A 14,628-nucleotide genomic window follows, 5' to 3' on the forward strand; every position below is an offset into this window, starting at 1 on the left:
CACCAAACAACCCTGTTGTTTCCAAGCAGGCCAATCAGGGTCACAGAGAAAAACTGCTTTTTAACATGTTTAATTATACTTTTTAGGAAGGACATCTATTTAAATTCATATTGTAATTCATTTTAGGTCATATTTCCTAAAAATCTGTAACACTGGACAGGCATGCTATTTCTAAGAGGTTTCTTAAAGCTGCAAAATGTCACTTTTTGGGCGACCTGACAAACTTCACATACAAATGTAAGTTATAGTTCTGTCATTCTCATACCTGTTTCATACACTCACCAAGTTTGGCTTTGGTCCCATGTTCATTAATTGGGTCTCATCCGTCAAAACGTATGAAATAGTGTCTGACTAATTTTGTCTCCACGAGGTGAGACAGGGTTTCCCCGCTAGTCCTATTTATTTGAGTCTTAGATCCCCTGACATGTGCGATACGTGCTGAAAAGACCATCTCAGGTGTGTGCGCATTTATGAACATGAGTTCAAATTAAATCTATATGCTGACGACATCCTACTCACCCTTAGTAACCCTCCAATCTCCCTACCAGCAGTCTTAAAGCTGACTGACTCATTTGGCTCCCTCTCAAGATACAATATCAACTGGAGTAAGAGTGAGGCTATGCCTCTCAACCCACACACATTTCAGGCTGACTTAGTGGGTTCCCCATTTGTTTGGAAGACTAGTGGCATGAAGTATCTAGGAGTTAATATAGTATTCCCCATAACCAAGATATTCAGTCTAAATGGACCTAGAGTTGTCCAGGTCATCAGTGATGATATTAAGAGATGGATAACTATCTGTATGGGGCAGAGCTGATATTTTGAAGATGAATGTACTACCTAGGCTAGCCTGTGATATTTCTTCCATCCCTGGCCAGTTCCAGTCATGGTTTAAGGAGGTACAAACTCTCTCCTCACAGTCCTTATAGAACAATCAGAAACCCAGGATAGGGTATAGGAAACTGGCTGCACCTAGATTCAAAGGTGGGTGTCTCAGTTGTATTACTGGGTGTCTCAGTTGTATTAATCTACTAGTTGTCACATAATTCAAGATATCCATTTACACGGGTTTACAAATCTATAAGATTGGCAGCTGGGAGTGGTTAGAGGAGAGGATAATGTCTGAACACAGGTCTGTTTCCCTGGCATCAATGTGGTACTGCCCCAAACCCCCTACTGCCCTTGACAGTGTAATTATCAGGTTCTCATGTAGCATTGTTAAGATGATGCGCAGAAGGTTTGGTGTAAAAGGTCTTTCTCTTCCATCCTGTCCCATGTGGCATAACCCCCTGTTTACAGCTGGGGAAAACACTTTGAATAATAGACTCTGGCATAGCCACAGTATTTCATCTATTGGTCAGATAGTTAAAGATGATATTCTACACTTTTCCCAAGTGAAGGCAGATTTAGGTTTGAGCGATACCTACAGCTTAAGACAGTCATATGTACGGTTCGTAAAAAGGAGGATGCTGAATCTGACTCTGGTACAGAGTTAGATCAGAACCTCAGCAACGCTGCCTCCAAGAGAAGAACTGTATGAGGCATTTATAGACTGTTGATTTTTTCCACCCCAAATGCATATTCTCCCATTCAGTTAGCATAGGAGTGTGACTTGAACAATGTCCCCATCGCAATGGGACACTACTTGGAGTAGGGGTCTGACCACTTCAACATGTGTTAGGTATAAGATCATGTGTATAGTGTATAGCCTATATCACCCATATACGTATCTCAAAGATAGATTTGAATACATCTAACTTGTGCTGGCACAACTGTGGTAGCAACAGCTCTTTACTTCACATATTGTGGGAATGCCCTGGAGTGAAAACATTTTGGTCTGAAGCTATTTCAGTTTTGTCCAACATTTTTTAAGTTGAATTTCCAAGGTGTTCCATTTTTTTAAGTTTAACTAGGCAAGTCAGTTAAGAACACATTCTTATTTATAATGACGGCCTTCCGGGGAACAGTGGGTTAACTGCCTTGTTCAGGGGCAGAACAAAATACTTTTAAAACTTGTCAGCTCAGGGACTCGATCCAGCAACCTTTCGGTTACTGGCCCAATGCTCTAACCACTAGGATACCTGCCGCCCCATCTTATGTTTACTTGAGAGAATCATTCTTCTTAACTGGAAAGAACCTAAACCAACTTGCTTTTCTGTGGACCGCTGGCCGGAGGACTACTTAGACCTTTTATACATGGAACGTGCAGCTTGTCTGTTCAAGGACTTCAATCTAAGTTTACATGGTCACTGGGTCACTGTACGCAAGTTCTTGGACTCTGGAACTGTACACATTCAAGTTTTAATCCTGTAGTCCATACTTGAATATCTGCCAAGATCATTTGTACGAAGTAGAAACCTTGTAACTCTTATTTGATGCATTTCCCTTCCCCTGTTTTTTGTTCTGTACTGCATGTACTGTCATTCGTGTTGTTTCTATGCTGAAAAACAATAAAAACTGTTAACAGTAAAGCTCTGTCATTCACATTGAAAGCAAGTCTAAGAAGCGGTAGATGTGTTCTGTATGCTCTATTTCTATGTTTCACATCACAAAATATGTTTGTTTCTGGAAAAGATATTTAACAGTGGTTTAGACGCAAAAATTATTCTCTACACTATACTTGCTTGTTTTGTCACAAACTGAAATTAGGCAAACAATTGTAATTTTTGTAACCACAAAACGGCGGAGCGATTTCTGTATAGTGCATCTTTAAGTAAGATCCTTTTCGTGGCCTGAGAAGGATATATTTCTGTACATGAGCTTGTCATCTGGTACACAGGAAGGGCCTTTTGCAACTGAGAGAAATGAGTCAGTCATGATGCTACAAAAACAGACATTCCCACACTCTGTCACACACCCACACAGGCACTGAGCCAGTCCGCAATGGGAAACAAAAAATACTGGAATTACAGTATGACCTTGATGTGAGAGTAGGAACTAAGAATGGAGTATGTTTGCCCACTTGGCAACTACATGAAATGTAGAGACATTTCAAACTCGTGGCTGAGGACAGTTCTACAGCCCTACAGGAGGTCTGGGTTAAATCGGGGGAGAAGAGGAACTGAGTCAGGACTGGACTAGGATTAACAGAGTTAGTTTTCAGCCAGGTCACAGACATATTCTTCATTGTGTGTGCTTAATTACACTACCATGTCAGATATGCGGGGGTGAGACTGCATGCACAACATTTCCTTTCCTACCCCTCAGTTCCAACTCCAGACAAAAAAAACTACTGTACTGTGTGGGTGATTCACAGTGTGTCTGACCACCAACGATGAGACACCACAGGTGGGAATAAAATTAATTTGTGGGAGGTAGAGTGGAGGAGTAAAGCCTGTTCTGAGACACCCAGAGTTGTTAATAGCAGGATGTTAGTATTATCCTAGTACAGGGAGTGATGTCGACCATCGGGCTGGCACAATAACCATGAAAAATAAAACCTTTTTTTATTTTCACATGAAGAGGGTAAAATTGCTAATTATTTTACGAGTAGAACGGCATGGTCGGGAGGAAAACCTTAATTTCCAAAAGTTCCAGCTGGTCAAAACCATTTGTTTTTGAGACGGGGGTGTCACCAAAGCTGTGCTTTATTCATTAGTTATGTACTGTAGCTAATTTACAAGCATTACAAGCAAAACAAATACAAATACTTTTATGACAATAACCGGTCATTTGTATGAGAATTAATTGTCCGCCAAAAATCCATAATCATCACAGCCCGTCTACCATCTGACTACATTAGTCTCTCATAACACATTCTACAAATCACTATAGTTTGTAGCAAAAAAAAATAGAGCCCCACACCTGCCAACAAAATTACTGGGCATGAAGATTTGTATGTCTTATATGTATTAGTTTGATCCATGTTACACAATAAGTGGGAACTGAAATCTCTCACGTGCATACTGAACAGACACACACACCCCACACACAATGTCTTTGTCAGGAACAGTAGGCCAGTGTAGGCCAACAGCTGTGTCCCTGTCCTCATTATAATAATCTACAGTGTGAAACTGGTTTGTACACTTTCTCACTGCTCATCCCCTCCTTCCCCACTGCTTAGAATATGCCTGTCAATAAATCTACCTGACACAAAACAACCAATCAATATCCTCCAATCCTAGAGGGGACAGAGAGAATAGAGCAGCTCACCAGCCCAGCCCAGGCAGGCGGGCAGGAAGCATTCAGACAGACAATGATGTTGGGTGTGATTTCATGAGGAAGTCAATATTCTGAGATCTATCACAGACACCATGATAACACATTCCCACATTCTATTGAATGAGAGCCAGTCAACATCTGATGGATGACCTTTGACCTCCACTACAGTACAGAACATACTCTGGTGTTTCCCATTTACCATTTTGATACTGGTATACTAGTAACTAGACATGCAACACAATGTTACAGGGCTCGGTACATATAAAAGAGACTAGGTTATCATGTTATCAAAGCAGAATTACATTTTCACCTACAGTGTATCAACAGTCGTGATAAAGGACAAATCCATCAATGTACTTTTTAGTAAGCAACTGAGCAAACGTTTGTGTTAGTGAGAACAACAATGTGCATCATTATCCATTATGATTTGACCATTGTGAGGTGCTCACATCATTATTGGAAAAACTCTTCCAAGGTTACTGTGAAAACAGTGCCACCTTGAGACAGAGACATAACCCTACCAAGTGGAAAGGTAAAAGCCAAAGTCTCGAAAAAGGTTCACTAGATGGCACTAAAACCTAATGTATCTGATATTGCATACCACAAGCCATCACCAGGAGCAGAAGGAGAACAGCTCTTCACTGCTTTATTGAGGTGAATACATTCACATTAGATTCAAATATGTACTGCAATGACACAAATTACTGATGATTGGTTGAAATAAATTGATAGCAAGAACATTGTGGGACCTGTACTGTTAGATTTCAGTCAGCCTTTGATATTATTGACCATAACCTGATGCTGAGGAAACAAACAGTACCAGTCAAAAGTTTGGACACACCGACTCATTCAAGGGTTTTTCTTTATTTTTACTATTTTCTACTATGTAAAATAATAGTGAATACATCAAAACTATGAAATAAAACATATAGAATCATGTAGTAACCCCAAAAAATTATTGTTAAATCAAAATATATTTAATATTTGAGATTCTTCAAACTAGCCACCATTTGCCTTGATGACAGCTTTGCACACTCTTGATATTCTCTCAACCAGCTTCATGAGGTAATCACCAAGAATGCATTTCAATTAACAGATGTGCCTTGTTAAAAGTTAATTTGTGGGCCTCTCGGGTGGCGCAGCGCCAGTTCGCGCCCAGGCTCTGTCGTAACCGGCCGTGACCGGGAGGTCCGTGGGGCGACGCACAATTGGCCTAGCGTGTCGTCCGGGTTAGGGAGGGCTTGGTTGGTAGGGATGTCCTTGTCTCATCGCGCACCAGCGACTCCTGTGGCGGGCCAGGTGCACTGTGTTTCCTCCGACACATTGGTGCGGCTGGCTTCCGGGTTGGATGCGTGCTGTGTTAAGAAGCAGTGCGGCTTGGTTGGGTTGTGTATCGGAGGACGCATGACTTTCAACCTTTCGTCTCTCCCGAGCCCTTACAGGAGTAATAGCGATGAGACAAGATAGTAGCTACTAAAAACAATTGGATACCACGAAATTTGGGAGATTTTTTTTTTTTTGTGGAATTCCTTTCCTTCTTAATGTGTTTGAGCCAATCAGTTGTGTTGTGACAAGTTAGGGGTGGTATACAGACCAAGTCCATATTATGGTAAGAACAGCTCAAATGAGCAAAGACAGGCCATCATTAGTTTAAGACATGAAGGTTAGTCAATCTGGAAAATTTCAAGAACTTGGAAAGTTTCTTCAAAAGCAGTTGCAAAAACCATCAAGCACTATGATGAAACTGGCTCTCATGAGGACCGCCACAGTAAAGGAGTTACCAATGCGGCAAAGGAGAAGTTCATTAGAGTTAACTGCACCTAAGGCGGCAGCCCAAATAAATGCTTCACAGAGTTCAGGTTACAGACACATCTCAACATCAACTGTTCAGAGACGATTGCGTGAATCAGGCCTTCATGGTGGAATTCCTGCAAAGAAACCACTACTAAATAACACCAATAATAAGAAGAGACTTGCTTGGGACAAGAAACATGTGCAATGAACATTAGACCGGTGGAAATCTCTCCTTTGGTCTGATGAGTGTAGGTTTTTGGATCCAACCCCCGTGTCTTTGTGAGATGCAGAGTAGGTGAACGGATGATCTCTGCATGTGTAGTTCCAACCGTGAAGCATGGAGGAGGAGTGATGGTTTGGGGGTGCTTTGCTGGTGACACTATCAGTGATTTATTTAGAATTCAAGGCACATTTTACCAGCATGGCTACAACAGCATTATGCAGCGATACGCCATCCCATCTGGTTTGCGCTTAGTTGGACTATCATTTGTTTTTCAACAGGACAATGACCCAACACACCTCCAGGCTGTGTAAGAGCTATTTTACCTAGAAAGACACTGATGGAGTGCTGCATCAGATGACCTGGCCTCCACAATCACCCGACCTCAACCCGATTGAGATGGTTTGGGATGTGTTGGACCCCAGAGTGAAGGAAAAGCAGCCAACAAGTGCTCTGCATATGTGGGAACTCCTTCAAGACTGTTGGAAAAGCAGTCCAGGTGAGGCTGGTTGAGAGAATGCCAAGAGTGTGCAAAGCTGTCAAGGAAAAGGGAGTGGCTCCTTTGAAGGATCTCAAATATAAACGTAAACTTCCGACTTAAACTGCATGTGTTATTTCATAGTTTGGATGTCTTCACTAATATTCTACAATGTAGAAAATAGTAAAAATAAAGAAAAACCCTTGAATGAGTAGGTGCGTCCAAACTGGTACTGTGTGTTATGGCTTTTCAACATCAAAGTCGGAAGTTTACATACACCTTAGCCAAATACATTTAAACTCAGTTTTTCACAATTCCTGACATTTAATCCTAGTAACAATTCCCTGTTTTAGATCAGTTAGGATCAGCACTTTATTTTAAGAATGTGAAATGTCAGAATAATAGAGAGATTTATTACAGCTTTTATTTATTTCATCACATTCCCAGTGGGTTAGAAGTTTACATACACCCAATTAGTATTTGGTAGCATTGCTTTTACATTGTTTAACTTGGGTCAAACATTTTGGTTAGCCTTCCACAAGCTTCCCACAATAAATTGGGTGAATTTTGGTCCATTCCTCCTGACAGAGCTGGTGTAACTGAGTCAGGTTTGTAGGCCTCCTCCTTTTTCCTCCAAACATAACAATGGTCATTATGGCCAAACAGTTCTATTTTTGTTTCATCAGACCAGAGGACATTTCTCCAAAAAGTACAGTCTTTGTCCCCATGTGCAGTTGCAAACTGTAGTCTAGCTTTTTTAGGGCTGTTTTGGAGCAGTGGCTTCTTCCTTGATGAGCGACCTTTCAGGTTTTGTTGATATAGGACTTGTTTTACTGTGTATATAGATACTTTTGTACCTGTTTCCTCCAACATCTTCACAAGGTCCTTTGCTGTTGTTCTGGGATTGATTTGCACTTTTCGCACCAAAGTACATTAATCTCTAGGAGACAGAACGCGTCTCCTTCCTGAGCAGTATGACAGCTGCGTGGTCCCATGGTGTTTATTCTTGCGTACTATTGTTTGTACAGATGAACGTGTTACCTTCAGGTGTTTGGAAATTGCTCCCAAGGATGAACCAGACTTGTGGTCTACAATTTTCTTTCTGAGGTCTTGGCTGATTTCTTTTTGATTTTCCCATGATGTCAAGCAAAGAGGCACAGAGTTTAAAGGTCCACAGGTACACCTCTAATTGACTCAAATGATGTCAATTAGCCTATCAGAAGCTTCTAAAGCCATGACATCATTTTCTGGAATTTTCCAAGCTGTTTAAAGGCACAGTCAACTCAGTGTATGTAAACTTCTGACCCACTGGAATTGTGATACAGTGAATAATAAGTGAAATAATCGGTCTGCAAACAATTGATGGAAAAATGACTTGTGTCATGCACAAAGTAGATGTCCTAACCGACTTGCCAAAACGATAGTTTGTTAACAAGAAATTTGTGGAGTGGTTGATAAGTTTTAATGACTCCAACCTAAGTGTATGTAAACTTCCAACTTCAACTGTATCTAACAGAACTCAAAGGGTTTTCCTTAATAGAAGCCTCTCTTATGTCAAACATTTAGGGTGTGGTGTACTGCAGGGCAGCTCTCTAGGCCTTCTACTCTTTAGTATTTTTACCAATGACCTGCCACTGGTATTAAACAAAGCTTGTTCAATATCAGCAGCTAATGAAGTCACTGAAACCCTTAACAAAGAGTTGCAGTCAGTTTTGGGCTGGGTGGCCAGTAATAAACTGGTCCTGAACATCTCTAAAACTAAGAGTATTGTATTTGGTACAAATCATTCCCTAAGCTCTAGACCTCAGCTGAATCTGGTAATGAGTGATGTGGCTGTTGAACAAGTTAAAGAGACCAAAATAATTGGTGTTACCTTCGAGTGTAAACAGGCATGGTCAAAACATATAGATTCAATGGTTGTAAAGACAGGGAGAGGCCTGCTCCTTTGACACCACACTCCAAGGAGCAAGTCCTGCAGGCTCTAGTTTTGTCTTATATTGATTATTGTCCAGTCATGTGGTCAAGTGCTACAAAGAAAGACTTCATTAAGCTGCAGCTGGCCCAGAACAGAGTGGCAGGTCTTTCTCTTCGTTGTAATCAGAGGGCTAATATAAATCACAGGAGGTTGGTGGCACCTTAATTGGGGACGACGGACACGTGGTAATGGCTGGAGCGGAATAAGTGGAAAGGTATCAACAACATTAAACACATGGTTTCCATGTGTTTGATGCCATTCCATTCGCTCCATTCCAGACATTATTATCCACCGATATTAATGCTGTGCATGCCAGTCTCTCTTGGTTAAGAGTTGAGGAGAGGCTGACTGCGCCACTTCTTCTTTTACTAAGAAACATTCATGTGTTGAAAATTTCAAATTGTTTGCATAGTCAACTTACACACAGCTCTGAACACACACTTATCCCACCAGACATGCCACCAGGAGTCTTTTCACAATCTCCAAATCCAGAACAAATTAAAGAAAGCGTACAATATTATATAGATAGAGCCATGCATTGAACTCCCTTCTATCTCATATTGCTCAAATTAACAGCACACCTGGTTTTAAAAAACTGATAAAGCAACACCTCACAGCACAATGCCTCTCCGCTATTTGACCTAGACATTTTGTGTGTATGTATGCGTGCCATTTTAAAATGTTTGTAGTTCTGTCCTTGAGCCGTTCTTTTCTACGAATGTTCTGTATTATGTCATGTTTCATGTTTTGTATGGACCCCAGGAAGAGTATATGCTGCCTTTGCAACAGCTAATGAAGATCCTGATAAAATACTAAACACCAAAAAGATTTCAATTTATTCTGAAGTATGATTTTAAGGATTTCAATTTGCTATCACTTCATCAACTGTTCTGATTACCTATTGGCCAATTCCTCTTTTATTGCTCTTCTCCATAACTGTAGATATTAAACGCAATATGCTCAACATTAGCTTTATTCAAGTTGTGAATATTAGACTATTGCACCACTAGTACTGACACCAGTTTGGAGTACAATACTAAAACCAAATGTGTTCAGACTCAGACTGCCATTTCAACACTACACACGTTGTTTTATGAATGCAAGTTTCAAGGCCACCACTTCCTTTTCTCTTCTACTCAACAATGGCAGGTTTTTACTGGAAACCAGTCCCACTGACTAAAAACAGACTGGGGTGCCGTTGTAAACTGACATATCGTTACAAAACTAGGTTTTGCGTGTGAACCTTCACAACTGTTAACCATATAGTGCCACAAGCTCCAACCACCATCAACTATTTCTGTTTAGCGTTTTCAGTCTTCAGTGACGAGAGCTCCACAAGTACAGAAAGACATACAATATTCTGGAGAATTACCATTACCTCCATCCTGTGATACAGCAAACTGCAGCTCCTGTTGATGAAGCTAATACGAGGGGGGAAGTTCATTCTAAATGAGAATCACCAGAATGTGTTCTAGTTCCACTCCCATCAATCATGGGAAGAGGAGATGACCTCGCTCAGTTTCCTAAGGATTGTAATTCTGTCAACTGTGTGTCCCGTGCATGTAAATACAGTTGGTTTTCTGTCCATCTTAAATGTAAACTGATTTGGGTGGGACCTCTCTTTCAGTCTACCTAAGCTAAAACACAGAATACAGGGAGGGAGGAACTTTAGATTAAGGTCACCTTTGTGGTTTCTGAAGAGCAATATGAAAATGACTGTTCTATTCACAGCTTATCTGATGAATGTAGCCAGCTAACTGAGCCAAACATAAACCACATGAATGGATATGAGAGAGAGAGAGGGAAGTCCCAGAGTACTCATTCTGAGACAGAAAAAATGTTTCATTCAGGCCAGGGAAAAGACATAGCTTTTTGGTTGTAGAGTATATGAAACACTAGGGCTTAAATATTTTGGAAATGTGTTGTTATGTAGAGAGAACCTCTCCTTCTCTCCTGTCCCATCTGAGCTGAATTGGATAAATGGGTGTTTGCATTCACCTCTTCCAGTCGTTTTATGTTTGTGGTAACAAAGAAATGCAATGTAAACTGAACCAGTGCACTTGGGATAATGTCCATGAAACAGGTGCTGCATTCTGGATAGCTCACGCCCCCCTATCTTCTTGTCACTCAGAAATGAAAGTATATGACTCGGCACTCTAGTCTCATCACAAACCTGGGCCCTATAGAAATGTAGATAAATAATATATTGAGTATGCATTCCGTTCATATTTTGGATGGGCAGTTCTCCAAAGGGCTTTGTAAGATTGCCAACGGCTCAAAGACTATTGGATTTGAAACAGTTGTACACTTCGTTTTTAAAAATACAAAAAGGAACAGGAAGCTAGACTTCATTCTCACGCTGACATTGCATGCTTCCTTTTATCTCTGCAAACCGCCCTCTACACGAGTGCTCTGTAGTCCACACATTTTTTAAATTTATCAGCCAGCGTCATTCGTGCTTTACTTCCCGAAACGTCAATTTCAGAGGGAAGTTATCGTTCAAATGTATCTATAGATATGTAAATAATTACTCTTATTGCATCCATTTAACTGCACCCTAGTTGGCCCTTACGTGTACAGTACTTATATTTCCATTCAAGTATCACTGTATGGCTTCCTCAAACTACAAAATATTATTTAAGATGTCAAATATTCGTTCGGTCTTCGTGTCTCACTAACAAAAATGTATCAAATAAGTTATTTCGTATGTAATTACTACTTACCCATTATTAAAAGTAGTGCAGAATATTTCTGGTTTGCCCCAATTCAGGAACGAGTTAGGTGGATAATACATTTTGACCAAGTTATTTCGATGTTGGCAAAAGTCATTCTGAACCGGACTAAGCAGTGTAACGTTAACAACCTAACTGATCGAAGTCCTGCCTTTTCATGTATAGTAACACTAGGCGTTTGTAGTTCTGTAGTCATTCATAGCTTTGGAGTTGAACTGTGACACTTTTCTTCGTAATTGGTCACACCCACCTCCCTCCACGAACTGACATTTTTTCCATTCAAACGTTGTCTGAATTAAATCAATGTCTGTTTGTGCACATAAGTAGGCACTTTTAAAACAATTTAATTTGGGGCAGAAGGGTACCAAAAATCGTCCCAGACATTTGGAACACACGGAACAATGTTTCTCCTTTGATGCCCCCAAACGGACCATTTTTTCCCTCAAGGTCCCAGTATCGGCTAATTGTTTCTCTTGAGGCTACCAGTATTTGCAATTTAAATATAATTTTGTGCCAAATATCCAAGTTTGTCAGGGCCACTAGGCTAAATCTAGACCAGCCCATCTGGCATGTGCCCGAAATGCCAGTAAACACCTGACTAGAATCATAAAAAAATATAGCCTATTTCAACTGGACATTCGATTCTTTCTGCAATTTATGAAAATGATGTTTTAAAGATTAAGGACCAAGAGGCATTTCTAATTTGTTTTTGTTATTTTTATGGCCTTGTTTCAATGTTGACTTTGGAAGTGAGAACCTCCAGGACCACAGGGTGTGTACCAGTGTGACATACATAGAATGTTTTGTGTAAACAGCCCTCTCCCAGGGGCACTGGTTCCCACAGCTTGTTAAAGGAATCACCTTTGAAGGTCATAAACTCATGAATAAACCCACTCTGACTACAGTTCTGGTTGGCTATTGACCTGTAAAATCCCATTACATTTTTGGAATATGAAGTTGTAGATCCTGTTACACATTTCCTGGATGTCCATAGAAGAACAAACCAAATGGCCATGTCATACTTCCTACAGAGGAAAAAAATACAGCATCACTGCCTCTCTGTACCAGATTTGGAACTAGTTGCTGCCTCCCCAGAGGATTTGCACTATTACTCACTACACTTGGCTGGTTTCCACAATGTTCCAAAACAGTATTCAATTATACTGTATCGAAACTACAAGAGAATTAGTTACCCACATTGTACTTCCCTTCCAATTAGTTAACAGAGAAAAGTTGCACCGCACAATTTAAAAAGGTCCAATGCAGCAGTTTTTATCTCCTTACGGTGATTGTTTTCAATTAGAAAGGTCAAAAATAAACAAAAATAGCTTCTTAGAAAGGAGCAATTTCTCAAGCAAGAATTTGGCTAGGACTGTCTGAGTGGTATGAGTTGGGAAGGGAAAACTGAAAAATGTGCTGTTATTGGGAGAGGGGTTTGGGACTCATATTGGTCTATTAATTAATTTACAGCATGGTGACATCACCATGGAATGCCAAAACTCCATCCCACCATAACAGGCTGAAATAGCAGGCGTTCTTTTCAAACAGCTCTTACACTGAAAGGACATTATCATTTTCACAATTTCACAGTATTATTCTAACCTTATGTATGGAAATGTATATAAAACAGGAAATAACATTTGACTGCCTTTAAATTCCTTACATTCTCTGATGCTTCTCCCTCACAAAATCAAATACTTTCCTGTGTGTCTAATGTTCACTGAACCACATGACAGCACTTCTACGAATGTGGTATGTATGCAATCCATCTGCCACAGCTCTGTGTGCCTTTCATGACAGTTGGTCCTAAAGATACCACAAAAGAGCTATAGTCAGTTTTTTTTAAGAGTTTGAATGTATACCATGGGGAGACTGATAAACAGCTAGGCCATGCTTAATAATTCAAGATGAAGACAAAGCTATTTGGCTATACAGAGCATCCGGAAACTATTCAGACCCCTTGACTTTTTCCACATTTTGTTGCGTTACAGCCTTATTCTAAATGTAATCCATTTATTTATTTTCCCCTCAATCTACACACAATACCCCATTATGAAAAAGTGAAAATAGGTTTAGAAATGTTTGCACATTACAAACAAAAAACAAATACCTAATTTACATGAGGCAAAAGTGATTTACTGCATGGAAGGGGTCTGAATACTTTCCGAATGCACTGTACAAGGCCAAAAGAAAACAGAGATTTATATGGGGTGAGGCGGGTGTGGTATTTGTTGCAGGATGTTTTCCATTATACTGTGGAATGTTCCCAGAGCAGTTATGTTGTTAGATCACAGCTCTGGCCAATGCATTCTGTTGCACCACAGCCCACGCACTACTTCCCAAAACATACTGCAGAGACTGAACTAATATCTGAACAACTTTTCCGGATCAAATTTTCTGATAATTCAAGGTAACAGTCTAGACTATATCCCGTGCCGAAATGGAAAATACAAAATGGCAATACTGTAACCACACAGAGTTGGCCAAAATAACATGTACAATGCTTAAAGTTCTTGGTCGTCCACATCCACGTTAGTTAACAGCTTTACCTTTTAAATACATTCAGTGCAAATTCTTGTCACTTACACTAACATTAGTCTCAAATCACATTTTATTTACTGTATTATTATATATTGAAAACAAACAAGTACAGTACAAACATTTGACATACAATCTGTATCAAGAAAGCCTTTACAATTAAATTTTATATCATATCCATTTCTTGCGAGCTGCAACAAGCATTGCAGAGTGACCCTTGTGGGTCAAGACCAGGGTAAAGTCAGAGACCAAGGTTAGTGGTCAAAGGTCAGTGTAATATCAACAGGCCAGTTGTCCGGTCCAGAAGCCCGCAGTCCCTAGGAGCAGAGGGCCCAAACGCAGCAGGGCGCGTACAGGTATGCCCAGCTGACTGAACTTCAACAGGAGCTCAGGGAACGATGTACTTCCTGTGGAAATAAGTGAGTGGATTGGTAGAAACATGAGACCAGCAGAGACATGACGACTTCTCCACACGAGACAAAAGTCAGATATAAGAATCCAGCAGTCAGCCAAATAAGAGACCACCAGTGTCAAACATGTTAGGTTCAAACTAAACGTAAATCTAACCACAACATTCAGCTAACAGTTGTTTACCTTCCAGGTGTGTGGCAGACAGCTTACTGAGGCAGGGGATGGAGTGGTAAACCAGGAAGCACGCCAGCATGTTGGACAGCATGTCCTCAGTAAGGGACTGGCCACTCATGTATGACCTCAATACATGGCTGTTATC

The 14,628-nt window shown here is 40.4% G+C and overlaps 1 protein-coding gene and 1 long non-coding RNA gene across 4 annotated transcripts in view; both read right to left on the bottom strand.

Annotated features, from left to right (window-relative positions):
- The window catches only part of LOC110502582 (uncharacterized), a 38,068-nt gene extending 26,416 nt beyond the window's left edge, over positions 1-11,652 (bottom strand). Inside the window, exon 1 of one of the 2 annotated variants that reach the window (XR_002470352.3) lies at positions 11,352-11,652. This is a non-coding gene — a long non-coding RNA (uncharacterized LOC110502582). The remainder of the gene's footprint in view (positions 1-11,351) is intronic. The other variant, XR_016491002.1, reaches the window with a different exon arrangement.
- Positions 11,653-13,953: 2,301 nt separating this feature from the next.
- LOC110502583 (anaphase-promoting complex subunit 1) overlaps positions 13,954-14,628 on the bottom strand; it is a 55,684-nt gene continuing 55,009 nt past the window's right edge. For both annotated transcript variants that reach the window (XM_036960177.2, XM_036960176.2), the window contains exons 48-49: positions 14,493-14,627; positions 13,954-14,305 (exon numbers count right to left, since the gene is read on the bottom strand). In XM_036960177.2, coding sequence (XP_036816072.1) covers positions 14,178-14,305; positions 14,493-14,627 — 263 coding nt within the window. In that variant the 3' untranslated portion in view covers positions 13,954-14,177. The remainder of the gene's footprint in view (positions 14,306-14,492; position 14,628) is intronic.

This window comes from Oncorhynchus mykiss, chromosome 23 (assembly GCF_057628025.1).
Source record: "Oncorhynchus mykiss isolate SJ-2025 chromosome 23, ASM5762802v1, whole genome shotgun sequence".
Classification (NCBI taxonomy): domain Eukaryota; kingdom Metazoa; phylum Chordata; class Actinopteri; order Salmoniformes; family Salmonidae; genus Oncorhynchus; species Oncorhynchus mykiss.